The sequence below is a fragment of the Mchenga conophoros genome, linkage group LG9 (genome assembly GCF_057382185.1).
Source record: "Mchenga conophoros isolate Kocher_MC1m ecotype Shallow Benthic linkage group LG9, M_conophoros_male_GT1.1, whole genome shotgun sequence".
NCBI classification, from domain to species: Eukaryota; Metazoa; Chordata; class Actinopteri; order Cichliformes; family Cichlidae; genus Mchenga; species Mchenga conophoros.
This window is the reverse complement of record NC_140534.1, coordinates 1,288,391-1,308,871: the sequence shown is the minus strand read 5'-3', so window position 1 is coordinate 1,308,871 and position 20,481 is coordinate 1,288,391. Positions and strand designations below refer to the sequence as shown.

The window sequence follows — 20,481 nt, the reverse complement described above, 5'->3', positions numbered from 1 at the left end:
GGGTGTGTGTGTGTGGATGGGTGTGTGTGTGTGTGTGTGGATGGGTGTGTGTGTGTGTGTGTGGGTCGGTGGGTGTGTGTCGGTCGGTGGGTGTGTGTGTGTGGGTCGGTGGGTGTGTGTGTGTGGGTCGGTGGGTGTGTGTGGGTCGGTGGATGTGTGTGTGTGTGTGGGTGTGTGTCGGTGGGTGTGTGTGGGTCGGTGGATGTGTGTGTGTGGGTGTGTGTGTGTGGGTCGGTGGGTGTGTGTGTGTGTGTGGGTCGGTGGATGTGTGTGTGTGTGTGGGTCGGTGGGTGTGTGTGGGTCGGTGGATGTGTGTGTGTGTGTGGGTGGGTGTGTGTGTGTGTGGGTCGGTGGGTGTGTGTGGGTCGGTGGATGTGTGTGTGTGTGTGGGTGGGTGTGTGGGTGTGTTGGGGTGGGATCAAGGGGCCGGGGGTGAGGGGGGGGTTCACATGTGTGGAGCAATTATTTGGCGAGTGGTATTTGTGGCGCATGGCTGGGCCTTGTGACAGACTCATAGAGAGCAGAGAGGGAAAGAGAGAGAGAGAGCGGGAGGGAGGGGGGAGGAAGGGGAGGGAATCTTCTCAGTAAATCTGAATCTCTCTCAGCTTACACAATCTCCCGACAAAACCTCAGGCTCAGTAATGCTCGGTACGCTGCAATAGTACCATCCGTACCCTTTCTGCTGCTCGAGGACACACAAAGCACAAATCTGGTGAGTAGATCTTTGTATCCTTGTACTGTTTGTGTTTGTCTCTACGTTAATATATGTGATGTATTTCAAGCTTTGCGTGGAATGTGGCTTTCACAGGTAGATACTCTTCTGTCAGACAGAGTGCTGCATGTAGAGCCCCCAGTGTTACAAACTACTTTGTGCCATCAGTTACTTTGATGTAATGTATGTGTGGAACTGAAATGTCTCAAAAGGGTCTCTTGATTCTGTAAGCTTTTAATTCCTTTAAGCTGTCAGCTGTGTGCAACGTCTCAGCGGGGGTCGGGTTTTAAATAACCAGTGTGTGTACTGATGCACTGGCACATACAGAGAGCAGCTAAAGAATCACTACGTTACATCTCTGAACATTATTCCACTGTCAGAAACAGAAAGAAAGACATTTGAAAGAGTGTGTGTGGGTGTGATGAATGTATATGCAAAGACACACATATATGCACTCCCACATACATACTGTTGTTTTGGGCTGCCTGCAGTACAGCAGTCATCCAGTGTCTTTTCCTTCCCACTCATTTCAGGTTGAGCTATAATTCAGCCGGTTTAAGGCTGCAGAGAGGAAATAATAATGAACTAGAGCTCGTTTTTACTAATTTCTCACAATTTGAAATGAGGGTTCAGTTTGTTCTGGTGAATGGTGCGGCTGCTCGGTTGTTTTGGCAGATAGTTTTCTGCGCAGTTTTTGCAGTGAAGGGGCCGGCTGCTCTTGGGAGTGTTGTTGCTATGGCAGGATACGCTTGCTCTGTGACAGTATTTAGATGGGTGGTATGTGCCTAAGTAAGATGCACATGATTGCCAGGACTCACCAGTACAATCTGCTTGACTTGTCCCTGGCTTTCAAAGTGGAGCTCGGGAGCATGGCTCAGGGTCATCCACTGATCAGAAGGTCAGTGGTTTGATCCCCTGCTCCTCTCGTCTACATGTTAATATGTCTTTGGCCAAGTGACTGATGCTAAATTGTCCTGAGGCAACTGACAGTTACACTAAAGTGCATGAAAGTGAGTCTCAGTGGATGCTGTGAGAGCATAAATGAGCACCAGTCCATTTACCAAATAATTAGAGAGGGTAAGAGTACAGACATGTTCCATCCTCTACACTGACAGTACACTGTTTATGCTGTCTGTCAGTGAATGAATCTAAGCATCATCAGGGTGATTCTCTTCATCTGGACGTATGCATCCAGACATCATCATCTTAACTTCAAATAAATCTTTGCTATACTTGATGTAACTCTGACCATGAGCACCAGAACCACTGTGCACCAGTCACACACTGTTTTATTTCAAATCCATCACATTATTGCAAGCTAACCGATTTATGCTGCAGTAAGCTGCAGAGTATTTTCATGCAACCTTTAAATAGCACAGTTAGTCTTCCCCAGCTTGTTTTACAGCACAAAATGTCCAGTTTATCAAACACCACTGAGCAGTCCTTACCCTTAAATTTAAGCTCTCTCTCCTGTCCTGTCTTTCTTATCTTTCTCCATCTCTGGGTGAAGTTAGCTCTTTTGTTCTCTACCTGTGAAATACAGCGGCTGTACCTTTAGTTAGCAGACACTTTGTGTGACAAACTGTGAATGGACTGGTTCTTATGTAGGTCTTTTCTGCTCTATTTGACCAACTGAAGTGCTTGATGCAATCTTTGCATGCTCAGATGGACACAGACAGTTTGTGTTGGTTGATGTTTGCTGAACTGATAACGCTGTATTTGTAATTACTTGCCACTTAAAAAACATAACTCCCTTTATCTTCCTCTCGCGCTTCTTTTGTAGCACTAGCTGGATGCTAAAGTACAGCAATTGCAACTTATAGACGCTCGTTCTGGTGTTGCAAAAAAAGAAAAATACTCCAAAACAAATAAACAAACAAACAAAACCACCCGTCGACTTTAACCCCTGACTATAGCACACGGTTTTACCTATTTCGTATCTTCTTATGTGACATACCCTGGTGATTACTACACAAACTGCGCTTCATCTGTTTGGGCTTAAATGCGTTTGATGTCTGAAGACATGCAGTGAAAAAATAGCTCTGCATTAAACAAAAAGAAACAAGCCTGTTTAGAAAAAATAAGGAGTAGAGAGTACAGATTTTTGTTTAAAATAAACATTTTCATTTTACACGTTGGTTTTGAGAAATACCGTTTTAACATGTTTAAACTGTTCAGTTGTGCTATTTCCTTTTTCTTAATTCTGTCTCTGGCAGCTTTTGCAAACAGAATTATGATCTGAATGCACTGCCTTTCCGAGATCAGTTCTATTTATTCTCTATAGGCTCCTCTTGTTCAGGGTTTTTCTGCTTATTTCTTCATTTCTATTCATGTTATTTCAGTTATTACATTATATATGGAATACGGTATGTACGCCCATTTCCTACACCCTGCGACAGGGGCTGTAGGAAACCAATAGGATGGTTTTCTAGACCAGTGTTGATATTTCCATTTACAGTAACTCTGCTCTGGGACCTGCATACATGGAAAGCAGGAGGGCAGCGACAGCAAGATCTTTAGCACAGACCATAGCATCAATAGCAGCAACACAGCCATCAACAATGTCCCAGAGCACCGTTGAGTGAAGGGTAGCACCCATTGCCCCCACCACAGAGTAGCATGGACTGTGCAGATCCAGTTGTCCACTCAATTACAACAGAGACACAAAGCAAAGGGACAAGACACACTGGTCTGGGTCTGGGAAAAGCTGCACCCAACTGTTGCTCCCTCACCCAGACATCCCACCACATCCAACGGGCCTGCGGGCATCCATGAGCCCCCAAGGCCCAGACCAAACATCCCAACATGGGCCAACCCACCCTACAGGGCGAGGCAGCCAACCCCGTGCTAGGAGGGACCCAGCCAGAGACCAGGCAACCCTGAGCACCAGGTCCCCAGGCCCCGCACCCAGACTCACCCAGAAGAGGCCAGCCACTCAGCTGGGGGCCAGGAGCCCCCACCACAAGCACCCCAGGTCCCACATCCCAAGAACACTAGGTAGTACCCTAGACACTCCAAAGCAACAAACCCAGCTATCCAGTCCACTGGGATCTGCCAGACCCCTGGAGTCCCAGAGACCGCTTTCATCCATGTGCAAGTCAAACAGGGAAACGAGAGTACAGCCGACCACTGCGACTAGTTGGAATTGGTCAGTGGACCCAGAGAGACTGCTGCAACCCATCCAGATACTAATGGAAGAGGGAAATATTAATTGATGTTAACAATGTATTTCACCTTGATAAAGTGCTGTTTATCAAGGTGATGATAGTAAAGGCACATGGTGTTGGCCTGTGCACTGCTAATCCATCACAGATAAGATTAAGGAGGGAGGAGCAGGGATTAAAAAGCAAGAGGATGTTGACTGAGTGGCCAGACAGAGAAGGAGGTTTTGGAATCATGTCACTGGGCCTGGAGTCTGACACCGATCAAAGCACTGGAATAGAAACCTAAGACAATGTAACTGGTTAAAAAGAATTGTTTGATTTTAATTTTAATTTACAAAAAATGTAAAATAAACATATTTGACAAAGATTTGATAAGGATTAAAAATGTAAAAAATTCATAAAAGAAAGGGGATCACTTATTGGATTGTGTTTATGTTTGCAAGCATAAAATAAATATATAAATATATGTACTATAAATAAATCCCTGTGGTTGTGTGAGTTCTCCGTCTTCCTACAGTGCAGAGACATGCAGTTAGTGGGGTTATATGCTGATTTTAACTTGCCCATAGGTGTAAATGGTCATCTGTCTCTCTGTGCTAGCCCAGCATCAGGCTGGCAGCCTGTCCAGGGGTACGCTGCCCTTTGCCCTATGGTAGCTGACATAGGGTCCACCTCTCTGCGACCCTGATAAGGATAAGTGGAAGGGAATGGACGGACAAATTGAATGCTACATCAGATGTATGTGCAGAAAGCAGTGAGTATGTAAAAGTGTATTAAAAGCGTGTCAGGTGTTTAGGAGTCTAATGGCAGCGGGGAAGAAAGACTTATTTAGCCTACAGGTCCTAGATTTCACACTTCTGTATCTCTACCTGAGGGTAGACGTATGAACACCTTGTTTTAGAGGCTGATGGGGTCTTTGAGGAGGGAAGTAGCTATCCTGTGGATTCTGTGATGGTAGACGCTCAGCAGAGAGGGCAGTGGAGTCCTGATAATCTTTACAGCAGTCTTCAACACTTTCTGGAGTCCATAGCATAAGTGTTGCCATACAACACTGTTATGAAGCTGATCAACATGCTCTCAACCACACAGCTGAAAGAGTTGCTGAGGATCATAGGCAAGATACCAAACTTCCTCAGCCTCCTCAGAAAGTATAGCTGCTGTTGAGTCCTCCCAACCAGCTGTATGCTGTTAAATATCACTGATGCTCTTCAGTCTCCTGAATGAACAGTGCCTGGTGCCTGTCTCCTCACCTCCATTCTGTAGGCTGCTTTATCACCAGCAGTGGTGAACGTTGGGATGATGTTATCCTTGTGACAGGAAACACAGTAGCCGGTGAACAGGCTTTTGGTGAGGAAAAGGTTGACTACACTGAGACTACACTGTAAAATCTGTCAGTGGATTCTAGATTTTTGATTATAAGGGGTGTAGGAGCCATTTTTCGGTTGATACCTTATGTATGCCACTAGAGGTCATTTTTTGAGTTTTTGGTATGGTGAAGGTTTTTAAGGTAGACGCACGTAATCAGCATCAGGTGTGTTGTTAATCGGAAGAAGGCAAACAGTTTGTGACCGCTGCGCTGTTGTGTAAAATTGTGTTGGGATAAACATCTAAAGTACAACTGGAGTTATTGGACTGTTTAATAAATTCATGCATACCAGTGACATCATGTCACCCCCGTCACACCGAACGCCTCAGTGGCTTCAAGTGTAGGCTTAGCCTCTACGTGGTACAATATTTTATTTTTGATCTTTAATTAAGTCCTACCATTAATTAATTCTTCGATCTTAAATATGATCAACCTATCTCTAATGATCGGCTATGTACCACAGGCCTTCAAGCTGGCTGTAGTTAAACCTTTACTCAAAAAGCATCTCTAGACCCAGCAGTCTTAGCTAATTATAGGCCAATCTCCAACCTTCCTTTATATCAAACATCCTTGAAAGAGTAGTTGTCAAACAGCTAACAGATCATCTGCAGAGGTTTATTTGAAGAGTTTCAGTCAGGTTTCAGAGCTCATCACAGCACAGAAACAGCTTTAGTGAAGGTTACAAATGATCTTCTTATGGCCTCTGACAGTGGACTCATCTCTGTGCTTGTCCTGCTAGACCTCAGTGCAGCGTTCGATACTGTCGACCATAATATCCTATTAGAGCGATTAGAACATGCTGTAGGTATTACAGGTACTGTGCTGCAGTGGTTTGTATCATATCTATCTAATAGACTCCAGTTTGTGCATGTAAATCAGGGGTGTCAAACTCAATTGCACAGGGGGCCAAAACTCAAGGCAGACTTTAGGTCGCGGGCCAAACAAGATAAACATTTATTGAACACTAAAACAATGTTTTTTAAACATAAATATTGTTACGTTTCGGTGTGTCAGTGTTTTGTTTTGGCGTGACTGTTATGTGTTTCCTGTTTTACTTTGAAAGTCTGTGTTATCTTAGTGTTCAGTTTACGTTTCCTTGTCTCGTCAGGTCTAATTTGCCCCAGCTGTGTTTCCCTCCTGTGGTCCATTCCCTAATTGCTCCTATGTATTTAAGCCCTGTGTTTCTGTATGTCAAGGTCGCGATCTTCCCCCCGTTGTAAATAGTTTGACGTCTTGTGTTTGGTGATGTAAATAAATGTCGTATCTTGCTTTAAATCTCGTTTTGGGATTATTTTAGTGGGGTTTTTTTGTGTTTTTTTTTCTTTATTTTTACTTTTTTTCGTGTTGCACTCCGGTTGCCTAGGCCGGGGTGTAACAATATGAATAAAAGCAGACAGGAATATTATTCCAGATTAAATAAACTTAGAGAAAATAAACTTTAACTTTAAATATTTTGCTCTCCATAAAAATATATCCTGTCAAAATTATGCAAGTTAGAAATATGAACATCCTGCTATAACCCCAGAAAAAATAAATGAAAATTTTACTTTTAAGTAAATGCTAAAATACAAACAAATCAAAACAATGAGATTTTGTTGCTATTATGCCATTTTATAAAAAATAAAATAAACTTAACATATTTTGCTCTTCATAAAAATATCTCCTGTGAAAATTATACAAAATTCAAAATATGAACAAGATGCAAAACCACCCCCAAAAATATAAATAAAATTTCTGCTTTTCAGCAAAAGTTAAAATAACAACAAATCATAACATTCAGTTTTCTTTGCTCTTATGCCATTTTGTCAGAGCTGGATGCTTGGCATTTTTGTTTGTCAACAAGTTCGTTTAGGTTTGGTGTGCAGTGCGCTCAGTTTACCTGCAAAGTGCGCATTTGGGAACACTGTTGCGCCGACTTGGTTCAACATTACTTGGCAACAGGGAAAGTGAGGCAAGTTGCACTGGTGCATTTGTGACTCCCATAAGAGCAGCTTCACTTGAAACGCCTTCACCGCATCATACATGTCCATGAACTGACAGGTTTCCTTGCTGAGCTCAAAAACTCTGTTGAGAACTTTTCCCCAACTCAGCCAGCGGACCTCTGTATGATGAGGAATGTCGGCAAACTCTGAATCTATTTTCCACAAAAAAGACTGAAATTGGTGGTGATTTAAACCTTTAGTTTACAGTTTGCGTTACGGTGATCATTACATGCTCCATTTTATGACTTTACCACACAGCGTTTCCTGGTGTGTGATGCAGTGATATGCTGTTAACTCGCCAGTACAGTCCTCCTCCTGCATCTTTAATCACATCCTGCTGACTAGTGCACTTATTTCACTGGTAGTTACACTTTGACATACGTTTTCAAAAATGTTATTCCTCCCAGGAATTTTGGAACATTTTCCTAAACTTCTGCCCAATGTTTACAGCATTGATGAAACTTGATATAATCAAACATTCACCAGTGCTATTAGTAGCTTTTGGAAAATTTGTAATATAAAATACATTTTTAGGCTTGCTTTATATCAAATATAATAAAAAATGGGGTGGTCAAAAATATTAGCCCTATTTGCTTTCAAAACACTGAGAGTAATTAACCAATCAGCTTTGAAATCACATCTGTGCAGTCAATTGACTTCCTAACAAGATTCAATTGCATAAAAAGGGTGCAAAGAACAGGACACCTGAACACATGAGAGGAACTAGTGTTACTGACCATTGCCAAAAACAAAATAAATAATTCTGGAGTTCAGAAAAAAGATAGTAGAGGCTCATGATAAGGGGCAAGGCTACATTGCCATTTCCAAGTAATTCACAGTGTCTAGAAATGCTGTATGTTGCATCATTGCCAAGTACAAGGAGACGAATTCTGTAAGAAGCACACCTGGCCGTGGCCGTAAGCACAAGATTTCAAGAACTCTGGAGAGGAAAATAGTCACAGATGTCTGCAAGGAACCGCGGGCATCTGGAGTTGATGTTTCAAGGACCACAGTTGTGACTGCTCTTCATCGTGGTGGACTTCAGGGGTATCGTCCCAGAAGAACCCCTCTACTCAAAGAGCAGCACATCACAGCCCAAATGAGGTTTGCCCATGAACATTGGAAAGGTAAACATGAATTTTGGAAGTCTGTGCTTTGATCCGATGAGAATAAACTGGAACAGTTTCAGCACATAGTTGTTGTTTATGTTTGGTGAAGAAAGGCACAGGCCTTCAAGCCCAGGAACACAGTTGGGAACATCATGCTGCGAGGCTATTTTGGAGCCTCAGGCACAGGGAGCCTTGTTTCATTGCATGACATCATGAAAAAAGAAATTATGTTGACATTTTGAAGGAGAATATGCAGAAATAATCTAGGCTTAGGTCGTCGCTGGGTCTTCCAATAAGACAATGACCCAAAGCATACATCAAAATTAGTCCAACAGTTCCTCAAGGATACCAAAAGCATGATCCCAGAGTGGACTGCACAGAGCCCAGACCTCAATCCTATTGAGAATCTGTGGCGAGTGCTCAAAGTGAATGTCCATGCTTGGAAAACATTCAATTTGGACTAGCTAGAACAATTTGCAATGGAGGAATGGGCCAGAATCCCTCAGGAGACCTGTGCCAACCTAGTAAAGAGCTACTCTAAGAGATTGTTGTCAGTTGTGGCTCAGAAAGTGTACAGTATTGACTATTAATGGCCATGGGGCTAATAATTTTGGATGTCTCATTTTTGCCCTTTCTTGTTTCAGCTTGGTGTATCAATAAAATATCCTAATTAAACTTAGTGGACATTGTTATTTTGGGAACAGATACACAACACAAAACACAGACTTGTTGTTAATGGTCATTTTCACACTTAAATCAGGTGTATTCTCTGATTTCATAACGGGGGCTAATAATTTTGGCCTCAACTGTACTTTCATCCACAACAAGAGAGTATGCAATAAAGTCTTTGCTTCTTTCACACAACTGTGTTCTTAAATCAGTGGCATCCTCACAAACCCGATGAGCAGTCGTATTTCTGCTCAGGCTCACATTTACCAAAATCTGCGTTTTGTCTGGAGACATGACATCGCGTAGACGTAAACATATATTCATCCTCCCACCGGGCGCTGAAAGGCTCTGCTTTAGGAATCAACTTTTCTCTTCGCCATTGTGAGGGGTTAGCTTGGCAAACACAGAAGTTTGACTTGATTGAGGCAGGAATGTTCCCAGGTAGCCTAGCGTTTGGCAAGGAGGCTGCAGCGCTTCATTATTGGATCTGTAGTTTGTGTGTTATTAGCACCTCATATCGCCAGGCCATGCATAACAATAACAATAAATCTCTATAAAATGATCTTGCGGGCCTGATAGAAATGTACGCTGGGCCGGATGTGGCCCGCGGGCCTTGGGTTTGACACATGAGATGTAAATGGAGAGTCTTCTTCACACGCTGAGGTTCATTATGGAATTCCACAGGGTTCAGTGCTAGGACCAATTCTGTGTACATTATACATGCTTCCCTTAGGCAGCATCATCAAAAGGCATAGCATACATTTTCACTGCTGTGCAGATGACACCCAACTATGAAGCCAGATAACACCCCTCTAATTACCGAATTTACTGCTTCTAAAATCAGATAAAACTAAGGTTATTGTGCTTGGCCCTAACCAGATAAGTGGTAAATGGACTGATTTTTATACAGGGAGTGCAGAATTATTAGGCAAATGAGTATTTTGTCCACATCATCCTCTTCATGCATGTTGTCTTACTCCAAGCTGTATAGGCTCGAAAGCCTACTACCAATTAAGCATATTAGGTGATGTGCATCTCTGTAATGAGAAGGGGTGTGGTCTAATGACATCAACACCCTATATCAGGTGTGCATAATTATTAGGCAACGTCCTTTCCTTTGGCAAAATGGGTCAAAAGAAGGACTTGACAGGCTCAGAAAAGTCAAAAATAGTGAGATATCTTGCAGAGGGATGCAGCAGTCTCAAAATTGCAAAGCTTCTGAAGCGTGATCATCGAACAATCAAGCGTTTCATTCAAAATAGTCAACAGGGTCGCAAGAAGCGTGTGGAAAAACCAAGGCGCAAAATAACTGCCCATGAACTGAGAAAAGTCAAGCGTGCAGCTGCCAAGATGCCACTTGCCACCAGTTTGGCCATATTTCAGAGCTGCAACATCACTGGAGTGCCCAAAAGCACAAGGTGTGCAATACTCAGAGACATGGCCAAGGTAAGAAAGGCTGAAAGACGACCACCACTGAACAAGACACACAAGCTGAAACGTCAAGACTGGGCCAAGAAATATCTCAAGACTGGTTTTTCTAAGGTTTTATGGACTGATGAAATGAGAGTGAGTCTTGATGGGCCAGATGGATGGGCCCGTGGCTGGATTGGTAAAGGGCAGAGAGCTCCAGTCCAACTCAGACGCCAGCAAGGTGGAGGTGGAGTACTGGTTTGGGCTGGTATCATCAAAGATGAGCTTGTGGGGCCTTTTCGGGTTGAGGATGGAGTCAAGCTCAACTCCCAGTCCTACTGCCAGTTTCTGGAAGACACCTTCTTCAAGCAGTGGTACAGGAAGAAGTCTGCATCCTTCAAGAAAAACATGATTTTCATGCAGGACAATGCTCCATCACACGCGTCCAAGTACTCCACAGCGTGGCTGCAAGAAAGGGTATAAAAGAAGAAAAACTAATGACATGGCCTCCTTGTTCACCTGATCTGAACCCCATTGAGAACCTGTGGTCCATCATCAAATGTGAGATTTACAAGGAGGGAAAACAGTACACCTCTCTGAACAGTGTCTGGGAGGCTGTGGTTGCTGCTGCACGCAATGTTGATGGTGTTTGCAGGTGTTCTGTCTCTTTTTTCCATCTCTTTCAAGTATGGAGAAAAGTATCCTGAGAGATCAAGAAACTTCTGAAGGGGTGAAACAATCTCTGTGCCCATGCCAAAACACTTCTTCCTTTTCCAGCCTCCTCACAGCTAAGCCTCCATAGCTTAGGTGTGAACAAGGTCTTGTCATTAATATAGCTCACCCTGGTGCGTCATTATACGCAGCTGTCCTCACAGAAGCTGATGTATGATGTCACAACATCCGTATACTCTTCCAAACTGTTGGTAGCAGTCCTGAAAACCTCCATGTCAGTGCAAGCCGGACATGCCTGCATCATTAGTGCGCTACCTACATGTCTTCAATACACGTTTAGAGAGTTGTAGTTTCTACCAGTATGAAGGGATCAAGTAAACCATGAGATTCCTAATGCAGCATGAAGGACTGCATGGTAGGCATTGCTTACTGTGGTGTAACAGTAGAGTTGTCTGGTTGGGCATTGAATAACGTGTATGCATTTAGGGAGCTTCTGACTGAGGTTTCTTTGGTTAAAATCACCAAGGACAATGACTAAGGTGTCTGGCTTTGTCTCCCAGGCCTCCTGTATGTTGGCCTGTGGTGGAATATACACACCTACCACACTGAATGAAGTAAACTCATGTAGGGAGTAAAAAGGTTTGCAGTAAATGACTAAAGATTCCAGATGAGGAGCACAGTTTGAATAGTTATTTAAATAACACCATCATTACACCACTGTTTATGTAAAAACAGAAACCTCCTCAAGTCCTCAGGACTTGAAGCCCTGATGTTCAGGAGCTCATCTCTGGTGTAAGAAGTTTTGGTTGTTGTCTCTTCCACTAGTACCTACTTGGCTTAGCTCATCTTGTGTTTTAGGGTTTTTCATTAGGTGGTAGTACCTGGAACCAGGTTCTTTTTTTATGACCTACTTGGCTGGGGTTCCAGGTAAAAAAACGTTTTATGAGGATGGCCTGAGGACCTGACATGCTCAGCTGCTTGTAGGGGTGGCTGTAGCTCGGGGGTAGAGCAGGTCACCTACTGATTGGAAGGTTGGTGGTTCAATCTCTGGCTCCTCCAGCATGTCAAGTATCCTCGGGCAAGATACTAACCCCAAGTTGCTCTCTGATGTGTTTGTGTGTGAATGTAGTTAGACAGCACTAAGTATAGAGAAAGTGCTTGTGAATGCTTTATAGAGCACTTTGAGTACTCTGGGAGAGTAGAAAAGCGCTCTATAAGAATCAGTCCATTTACATTTGTGATAGAATACGTGATAAGCGCAGGAGAACCTGGAGAACACTTGATAGACATGAAAGGGTCTGGTGGCAGAACGATGATGGTCTGGGGAGGCATATCAAGACCCGATGATGGTTCAGTGGGTCCTGAATTCCTCCCCACGCATGACAATGCCCAGCCTCACGTGCCTGTATGCAGGCAGCTCCTGGAGGATGAAACAATTGATACCATTAACTGTCATGCCTGGCTGACCTAAATTCAGTAGAACACCTCTGGGAAGTGTATAGGAATTTCTTTTATTTATGTATTATTCACATTATTTTATTGTATGATGCCTTGGTGCCACTGGATTTTCACATGTCTCACACTCATACAGTTAGACAGACGTGGGGGTCTGGTAAGGAAGTTGGGAGAAGCAGACGACTCCACAGGAAGAATCTTTTGTCTCTTTGAGGACTCTGGGAGGTAGCAAGGGAGTGTGAACCTTAAGGTCTGAAACAGCTGTGCACTGCCTTTTGTTCCTGGAGAAGGTATTTAACTGAGAGCCATGCTGGGCTCAGGGAGACTCTGCTGACCGTCTGCCCCACGATCATGCAGGCTCTCCACCAAGCTTGGTTTTTCTGTTCTTTCAATTCAATTTCAATTCAATTTTATTTATATAGCGCCAAATCACAACATAAGTCGCCTCAAGGCGCTTCATAGATGCAGAGAAAAACCCAACAATCACATGACCCCCTATGAGCAAGCACTTTGGCAACAGTGGGAAGGAAAAACTCCCTTTTAACGGGAAGAAACCTCCGGCAGAACCAGGCTCAGGGAGGGGCGGGGCCATCTGCTGCAACCGGTTGGGATGAGAGAAGGGTTCTTTGTGTCTTGATTAAAGAATGTTAGCTACTGCTCACCGCTTGTCTGCAGGCTTTATTTAATGGAAAACGTCCACAACAGACGTTACACCAGGCTGAACCTCACACTGTCCAGAAGCTCAGGCATGACCAAGTCCAGATTTGGAGGAAACCCCCAAGGATCATAATAAAAGATCAATTAAAAATATAATTCTTTTTAGTATGTTAACAGAGAAATGTAGTCTGAGTATTGGAAATGTCTATTCTAAAGTCCAGATTTTGTGTGTGGACATGATCCACCATCAGCCTTTTATAGCCATGTCTGGGTTTGAGAAAATAAGATCTGTGTCGGTGATCTGTCATCGTCTTTCCATGATTGTGAACAATAATGAGTAAACACAGATTATTATTATTTGATTTTGCTGATAGTTAATTATATTAAATGCCGGTCAGAACATGATCAGTTAAATATAAATATGTTTAAGTTTAGTGTAAGACAATAATCATTTGAAAGACCTCACTGAAAACTGGTGTAGAAATGACCTTGAGAGATATGAGTGTGTGTGTGTGAGAGCGCACACACAGGACATAGATCTGTGAATGTCTGACTTTTAAAGTGTTTGATTTAGTAAGAAAGCAGATTGTATTTAGTAAACTGTGACTGACAAACACAGAGTTTAAGGTGAAAAGTATTTGGATTAAGACAGATTGTGCTAAAGTGAACGTGAAATCTAAACTGAATGAAGCTTATTATTACGTAACCGAATGTTTAAATATAACAGAATTTTCCATTTTAAAAGAAAGAAATAGAGAATGAAACGTTGTGGCTGAAGAGCGCTGGATCTGTATGTAAACACTAGATCCCAGAGAGAGGGAGGTGGGACAAGTGAGCAAAGTATAAACTGGAATGTCTGGAGATGTTCTGGGCCTGTTCCTGTGAGATCAGTACAGATCTCAGAAGTCCACCTTTGGAAATTCCAGCAGAGATGCTGAGAAGGAGCAGACCACGATCGAAACTGTAGACTTGTAAAGTGGACGTGGCTCTATCTTCGCTCATCACTGCCATGTTGGAGTGTTTCCAGTAGCTCAAAGCAATGAGACGGACCACATCTTCATTGCTAGATGTACCTGTGTCCCTTCCAACGTCTCCCTACTCCACAGTAGGTTAAATAGATAAGGATGACTGATGGGATATGGCTATTATTTTGTGATACATATTATTTTTATTTCTGCTTTTGCTTTGCTCCTGCAAATTTACTTTAATAAAATCTCCCACAATTAAAGTCTAAATCGAGGACAAAGGTTTCACAAAGGGGTAAAAAGTGTGAGTTTTTAATTATTTTAGTGTAAATGGCCCTCACAGGTTTCTCCAGCCTTTTAAAGTAACAGTAGATTGGGTCCAGGCTTCTAAAACCAACCCAGATTAACAAGTGCCATGACTGAGAGGGGAGCTGACATAACAGCTGGGACTGACACAATCTGACCTGTAAGGCTGCTCAGGTTTCTCTATATCAGCTCAATCAGGGAAGACACCAGGACATCAAGTCCAGCTCAGTCCCCTCACCCACATCAGCTCCAGCTGAATTCTGCATTACCCACTGGGTGAGACTGATAGGATCAGAGATTAGGACCTTTTTATCAGACTTCCTGTGTAGGGGTCGTTGGCCCTGCAGATGGACAATGTTTAGCACTTTATCATCACAGGACATATCAAATTAACTGTTGTATGACTGTCCTCATATCTACCCCACAGACATAAATAAATTCTTCCAAGTTTAAGTCTGATGTTAATCATTAGAAAATCATTTATATAGAATTTTACACACATCAGTACATATAATGGTAAAGGTATGAGACAGTTTGTTTGTTATCTGGGTTTCAAATACTTATTTTGTTTTGAAATTCATCATTAATTCATGAGGCTCCCCGTTTGTAAGTATTTTGTGTGAGCTCATCTAAACTAAGGCCTATCTATATGTTACAGTGTGTTCAAGAATGCAGTGGAAAGGTAGCAAACAAAAGCCCAACAAAGAAAAACAAAAACATCTTAGCTGCTCTCATCAGGAAACAAGCATGAAGTGATACAGAACATGGACTGCAGGTGAAGACGAAGATCATCACTTTCATCAAAAAGTGTGTAGCCCCAGATCTAATTTCATAGTGTAAAGCGACACAGTGAAGCCACATGGTACTTTCATATACTATAGCTTCATCAGTTAAAATAAAAGATGAGAGGTTATCACCAAACACACCCAGTGCATGCCCACCACTGACCAGGAACCAAAGTCTGATCTTCAACAGGTAACAAGTGCAGTCAGGCTTGGAGCAACCTTTCTACCTGCTCATATTTCTAAAGTAGAACCACTGTGGAAATCAATTTAAAGCCTTTTTGGTTTGGTTTACATCTGTGTTGTTGTGGAAAGATGATATTTCTGTCCTCATTATCATAGAGACTGTAGATTGTAGGTTTATGTAGGTTTGCCGTATTGGTCTATCTGATTCACTTTTGCTTTTATTGTTTACTTTATTTTATTTTCACTTGCTACACACAGGACAGACATGACTGGGGGAAAGAAAAGGGAGAAAGAAAGAGGGAAAGAAAAACAGCGGGGAAGAGGAATGGTGCTAAAGGGCAAAAAACAAAAACAAACAAAACAAACAGACAAAAAATACAAATATCAATCACCTGGATCACCTGTTGAGAAAGAAAAAAGAGAAAACAAGCAGAAAAAAGAACAATAGAATAAACAACATCATCGTGATGATCTATGTGAATATAACAGTAAATACTAAATATTAAACATTGATGATTTAAACATCTAGTTGGTGTTGGTGTGGAGAGTAACCTTCAGTAATAGTAATAAATCACACAGCAGTAGTACATTCATGTAGTTGTAAAAAGCATGATAATATATTAAGTAATCCAAAGTATTCAGAATACGTTACTCTGATTGAGTAACGTAACGGAATACAGTACAAATTATATTTTGGGGCATGTAATCTGTAATCTGTAGTGGAATACATTTTAAAAGTAACCTTCCCAACACTGGTGAAATGATGTATGATGTGCTATTATTCACTTCATGTTTTAAAGCTAAACCCACGATAGCAAAATATATTCTTGATGTTTATGATGATGATTGATGATCAAATAAAAGCTAAAAAGAAATCATTATCAATATAAAGAGGTAGAATACTCTGTTTGACAATGCTGTGTGATGGATGAATGATTTAGATCTACTAATACAAGTCAGTAAAATGTATTTTTAAAGCACAGGTTTTGCTGACCAAAGTGCCATACGGATTATGTATTCTTGTAATTATTTACACAAATGAGCATCAAAGAGTAAAATCTGGGAACATAGAACACAGAATTATGAGCCCTTCAACAATAAGCAGTTACATATCAGAAGAACATCCCAAAGGGAACTTCCTGTCTCTGACATAGCTCATCTGCTGTTTGTATAAGAAGTAAAAAGTCTATGGGTGTGATTGATTTTCTGTGTCTCTGTTGTATGACGGAGAGAGAGAATGTTCCATAAAGATGTTGTAGAGTGGGTAATCACAGTGATTCGTGATGGCTTCTAACTTCTTTAATTTGCTGTGTTCCTGTGTGGCTCCACAGTTGCAGCTGATTAACTGTCACATGCTTTGTCTCTCACGTAGGACATGGAGGAGGCCGACCTGCTGAAGGAGAGGCTCCAGGCCATCATGGTAAACAGCAGTCCTACAGTCTCTGTAGTTTAAGTAAAAAGCCAGTTTCCAAATAATCTGTGTTACATACTGACTTGAAGTAAACTTCATTTTTAAAAATTTGGTGGTGATGGGTTCTAATCCATTTGTGTAGATGGCAAAGATAGCACTAAAGTTGACCATCATATCTAGAGGGGCAGAGCTGGAAGTCTGTCATCGGAATGATCTGATTTGTGTCCACATGAGTTAGTTAGTGACGTCAGGTGAGTGCGTCTTTATGATTTAGTAAAACAAACAAGGAAGTAATTCCACTGGTAGCTTTAGGCTAGAAACAGTGTGAACAGTAGGTCCATCTTCATAACATAAGTTCACATTTTAATACAACAGACGCTTATGGAACTGTAATAAAATGGGCAGCTTATAATCACACTTAGCTTTAGAGTCTGAGTAACTGTTTTGTCTTGTTTTTGTCCTGCTGAAAGTTCATATTAGCTTCTGAAATGTGAAAATTATATTTTACAATGAATGACTGTAGTGGAATTTGTCTTTAGTTTTTACCAAACACAAATGAACAACTTGAGAAATAGGCGATGTAGGATTTTGAAATTCATGCCGTAGGTGCATCTACTAAAAGATTCAGATGAGTTTGAATCCTGGTTACCTTCATGTCTATGTCCAAGGTCAAGGTTCCAGGGTTTCTGAACATCTTGTGAATGCGATGATTAAAGAAGGAAGTCGCCTGGCACTTCACATTCATTCCATAGGTGCATGTTTTAAAAATGTCAGTTGAATCCTGGTGACCCCGACGTCAAGTAGAGGCTCCAGGCCATCATGGTAAAGAGCTCATAGTCACACTCTTTGATGCCATCATATATATATGTCAGCAAAATACCTGTGTATCAGTAGATGTTTCTCATTGTGTAAATCTCTGCATTCTTGTAATTCAGAGCTGTGATACTTTACTTTAGCAGGATGTCAGGATGCAGAACTAAGAGTTGTTACCAAAGCACAGCCTGAAAATAAAACATGTGGGTGTGTATTTACAAGATGGCGTAGAGAGAAAATCCAGCCAGAAAAGAGTTGTAGCTGTGCAAGTCAACTCGCCTGTCAATGTGCAGAGAGGCTGCATCGCTTTCATCTGAGGCAGAAAGATATTAACATAAAGCACTAACTGATGATGACATAAGGTTCAGTGAATACTTACCAGCACTCACTAAAACTAGAGCACAGACTTAATGTACGAAACAGCAGCCCATATTGTTTCTTGGTTAATTCTATTAAATATGGCATCAGTAGCACAAGCACAGGTGAGAGGCTGCCTCTGTTGGCACACCTGTCAGTCAAAGCGATGGTGTCCCTGGTAACTTGTAGCTCTTCCAACATTCAGGTGAGTTATAAAAACAGTTGTAATGAAGGAGAAGATGGAGTCCAGGCCAAAACTTTTGTAGTGCTAGGCTGTGAACATGTTAATTTATTGGCTGAAGTGAAACAATCGAGGGGACTTTTGGAGCCAGCTTTAATTGGCAGCTAGTATAACTGGAGTAGTTCTGGCACTTCTGTGTTGGCTTTATTGTTCATCCACAGGGGCTTCCACTTTTTACAATATCTAACTTGGAGTTTTACTATATTTGTTATTATGTTATCAGTTTCAGCTTAACATGTTTCATGGAACTTTAATGAACTTTAACCTCCTAGGACCTGGCGTCCACATATGTGAACATCACATTTTGGGTTATTTAAACCAAAATACTAAATTTTTCTCTACAAGGGCCTGATATCCACTTACAAGGACATTATGCTGCTACTATTCTATCAAAATGTTAAACGAATATCCTGATGTGTGGCTCTTATTTTTCTTAAAAACAAAAATAAGGTAAAAAAAAAAAAATCTGGTAATTCTTTGTTTTTACATTCATTGGGCCCCAATATGCCCAAATATCAAAGAGAAATTAAAAATGCTGCTGTGGAAGAGTTCGGGTCTTAGGAGGTTAATGTGACTATAGCTAGTCATGTTGGGGCCACAGTTTCAAATAGCATGGTCCTTCTTCTGTAACAGACAAAAACCCACAGGTTCACTGTGTAGATCGCATAGTCCCTCTGATGGATACCAAATCAGTCAATCAAACATCTGAAGTACTCTCTTTTTAATCAATGAATCTTTGGGAGCCTTTTACAGCTCAATATTTAAAGTTGGGCCATAAGTTGGAAACAAGAAGGGAATGCTGTGGAAACCATTTCAGGATTATTTAAAGCCAAGTAATTATCTTATATTAACACTGTTAATTAACAATTACCAATTAATTAAATTAGCAATAAACAATTAACTGAGTACTGTTACACTGAAATTTAAGCCCAGAAACCGAGCACAATAATGTAACCTATGCCCATGAGGTGAAGTCAATTAGTAATAGTGTCGTTGATTTCACTGATAGTGGGTTACAAATTGTTAACAATGTTTATATTATCTGTGCATTAGGATTTTTATATTCTGACTTAGGTACCAAAGTCATAATAATAAGGTAATATTGATTAATAATAAACAGATTATTTTTTCCATTATTTTAATTCCAACAGGATTAATGCTGGAATTATAATAACAAGAAAGAGTACAGATAGAAATGAAAAATGTATCGCCAACTGCTGCACCTTTAAAGCATCAACATACAAAAATGAGAAAATACACAGATACATAAATCAACAGTCTTCTAGTAGTGTGAGTATGAATGTGACAGAAAGAGAGAGACAGAGAGTGAGTGTCTCGGTGTGTGTGTCTTTAAAACAAATGCACTTGATAATGAGGGTGGAAAGGTGCAATAATGTCCTCCCAGGTCCTGGAGGCAGATGGAGTCTGAATTAGGACAACAATCACAGCCATCCTCAGCTCCCAAGAGTACTGATGACCTGAGGCCACACGTCTTGGTGACATCCGCGTGTCCATCCAAGCAGGAGGAGGGAGGCCACAGATGCAGTGCCCACGGTCAAAGGGTGAGTGTCTCAGAAGACCAGAGACAACAGGCAGTCAACCCTTCCAGAAACTGCCACCCTGGTACAAATCAAGAACAGGTGCCAAAGAACCACCTGGCATCTGGCTGCCCCTTCCTCAACATTGAGAAGATCAAAGCCACCCCTAGCCACCAAGGGAATGGGCCAACAAGCACACCTGAACATCAAGCCACGCACCCCGGAACCAACAATCACCCACATCCCAGGGAGGGGCAGAGGCATCCAGGGGGGAAGCGGTGATAATGTATGAACGGGAGGTAAAGGACTATCCTTGCAAGGAGAGAGCCAGTAAACGACTGACTCAGTAGGCACCCCATTCCCAACATCCCACCACAGAGCAGGAACAAGTTGGCCTATGGCCTGCAAGGACAATGCCCCAGAGCACCACCGAGTCCAGGGCAGCAGCCACCACCCCCACCAGAAAAAGTAGACTGGAGTGTTTAGAGGAGTCCCAAGACTTGGGGTTTAGACCACCCCTGCACAAGGAGGGAGCCAGAGACCAGGTGACCCGGGGCACCTGGGCCCCAGGTCCCACATCTACCCTTGCCCAGAAGACTGGGGGGCAGCACCTGCCACCACAAGCACTCGTATACCAAGACCCACCCAACAGCAACCACTGCTGTCCAGCTCCCACGAGGCTGGCA

General features: G+C 42.1%; 1 protein-coding gene across 2 annotated transcripts in view; it reads left to right on the top strand.

Moving 5' to 3' along the window:
* Positions 1-583: 583 nt before the first annotated feature.
* palmdb (palmdelphin b) overlaps positions 584-20,481 on the top strand; it is an 80,957-nt gene continuing 61,059 nt past the window's right edge. The window contains exons 1-2 of one of the 2 annotated variants that reach the window (XM_085286130.1): positions 584-712; positions 16,808-16,855. In XM_085286130.1, coding sequence (XP_085142256.1) covers positions 16,811-16,855 — 45 coding nt within the window. In that variant the 5' untranslated portion in view covers positions 584-712; positions 16,808-16,810. The remainder of the gene's footprint in view (positions 713-16,807; positions 16,856-20,481) is intronic. The other variant, XM_085286132.1, reaches the window with a different exon arrangement.